We start from the raw sequence: 2605 nt of genomic DNA on the forward strand, positions 1-2605 counted from the left end.
CCAACAAAGCTTCTAACTTCTGTAACAGTTTTAGGCCTTTCCCATTGCAACACAGCTTGCACCTTAGCTGGATCCACAGAAATGCCACCAGCTGAAATCAGATGGCCTAAAAATTGCACCTCTTCCATCCAAAACTCACACTTAGAAAGTTTGGCATATAATTTCCTTTCTCTCAACACTTCAAGCACCGTTCTAAGATGATTCACATGCTCTTCTCTTGTCTTAGAATAGATAAGGATGTCATCAATGAATACGACGACAAACTTATCCAAAAACGGTCGGAAGATCCGGTTCATGTAATCCATGAAAATGGCCGGGGCATTGGTCACACCGAAAGGCATGACGACGTACTCATAATGGCCATATCTAGACCGGAAAGCTGTCTTCTGTATATCATCAGCTTTGACCAATATCTGATGGTAACCCGACCTCAGATCAATCTTTGAAAAGATTGCAGCTCCATGTAATTGATCCATCAAGTCATCAATTCTTGGCAGCGGATACTTGTTCTTGATGGTCAATTTATTCAATTGCTGGTAGTCTACANACAGACGAGAACTACCGTNTTTCTTCTTTACCAATAATACTGGAGCACCCCANGGAGAGACGCTTGGCCTAATAAATTGCTTCTCAAGCAATTCCTCAATTTGTTTCTTCAGCTCAGCAAGCTCAGCAGGCGCCATGCGGTAAGGAGCAATAGAGATAGGCCCTGCTTGTGGCACAAGGTCTATAGAGAACTCTACCTCTCTAGGAGGAGGTAGGCTAGGAACTTCCCCAGGGAAGACATCTAAGAATTCAGCTACCACTGGAAGGTTGGCAACTTGATCTAATGGCACGGAGGAGTCTCCCTCTAAGAGAGACATGACAAGGAAGCAACTAGCTCCCTCAAAGATCTCCTGTCTAAGAACGCCGAGTGATATAGGCTGATACTCGTGCTCATTAGAGAATACTAATTTCTTCTCACCGCAATCTAAGAGAATATGATTGGTAGATAACCAATCCATACCAAGGATGATTTCTAATCCTTGCAAAGGCAAGCAGATGAGGTTCACCTTGAACCGACGTCCCTCTACCACAATCGGGCATCGAATGCAGACATTCGATGTCTTGATCAACCCAGATGCTGGTGTAGACACTACCAGATCGAAGTGCAATCTCTCCATAGCTAATCCCAACTTCTCAACACATTCCTCCGAGATAAAGGAATGGGTTGCACCCGAGTCAGACAATACCATACAAGGTTTCTCACGCAACAAACAGCTACCAATGATGAGGTTACCTGAGCTGGCAGCCTCTGCACCAGTAACTGCATACACTCTGCCCGTCGCCAAGGGTCTAACACCACCCCTCCGGATAGCTCTGTCAACCGGTTGGGGATGAACAACAGTCCTCCTACCCATAGGGCAGTCTCTCTCAAAGTGTCCCGGCTGTCCGCACTTGTTACACCTTCGGAATCCTGTCTTCTGAGGGCAGACAGATAGTAGATGGGGTCCGCCACACCCAAAACAGCGGATACCTCCAGGCATACTCACTGGAGTTTGATGAACGGAGGAGTGAGATGATGAAGATCCTCTAGACCCATGGGAAGCAGCAGGTCTAGAGTAAGGAGTCACTCTGGAACTAGATCCACTCCTCGTCGTCACTGGACCACTAACTCTCAGTGGTTGCCTACTCTGGCTGTCCGATTCTCTCTTCATCCGTTCCATCATCTTAGTTCTCTCCACTAGAACGGGAAACTGTTGGATACAAAAGCCAGCAACCAAGATCTTGAGGTCGCTTCTCAACCCATTCTCGAATTTCCGACATTGGTATTCCTCATTCATGGCCAGGGTATGAAACCGCAACAGGTGTTTAAACTTATCTGCATACTCTGAGACTGTCATATTACCCTGAACCAGTTGCAAGAACTCAACCTCTTTGGCGAATCGCACACTGTTAGGAAAGTATTCCTCATAGAACTTGGTTTTGAAAGTGTCCCAAGTGATTGGAACATTAGTACTCTCCAATAATGATCTAGCACTNCTCCACCAATGACTAGCATCGCCTGAAAGTAAATACTCTGTATATGACAGTCTGTTCTCTTCAGGGCACCTCTTAGCCTGATAAATCCTCTCCATATCCCTGAGCCACTGATCAGCCTCATCCGGTGTACACTGTCCAGTAAATCTAGCAGGACGGTGCTGTAGAAAGTTCTCCAATGTCCATTCTTGCACAAGGGCTGGAGTAGATGTAGAACCTGCAGTAGTTCTTCCACCAGCCATCATCTCCACAAACTGCCTCTGAGAGGCCTCAGCTGATGTTCTTGCAGCTTCCAGTTGCTGCATAGCGAGTGTATTTTGCTGCACCAAAGCAGAATTTTGCTACTGCATAGACTGCATCATATCCCTCATCATTCTCATCATCTCCATAGGATCATCGTCGTTATTAGGTGGAGGAGGAATTCTACGAGACATTCTCTGGATAGAGGAAAGAATAAAACTGGTTAGTCTTATTCAAAGATTTAGAATAATTGTCCATGTACGATTCAAAGCACACAAACACAACAAAGGGATGTACATAATCCTACAGGCTCTCTAAGGATAAAAACTGCTCTGATACCACAAAT

At 45.5% G+C, this 2605-nt stretch overlaps 1 protein-coding gene across 1 annotated transcript in view; it reads right to left on the bottom strand.

Annotated features, from left to right (window-relative positions):
- LOC106779082 overlaps positions 1-2324 on the bottom strand; it is an 8086-nt gene extending 5762 nt beyond the window's left edge. The window contains exon 1 of the mRNA XM_014667117.1: positions 18-2324. Within this exon, the coding sequence (XP_014522603.1) occupies positions 18-2324 (2307 nt within the window). The remainder of the gene's footprint in view (positions 1-17) is intronic.
- Between the last annotated feature and the right edge of the window lie 281 nt (positions 2325-2605).

The sequence above is a fragment of the Vigna radiata genome, unplaced genomic scaffold, assembly GCF_000741045.1.
Source record: "Vigna radiata var. radiata cultivar VC1973A unplaced genomic scaffold, Vradiata_ver6 scaffold_239, whole genome shotgun sequence".
Lineage (NCBI taxonomy): Eukaryota > Viridiplantae > Streptophyta > Magnoliopsida > Fabales > Fabaceae > Vigna > Vigna radiata.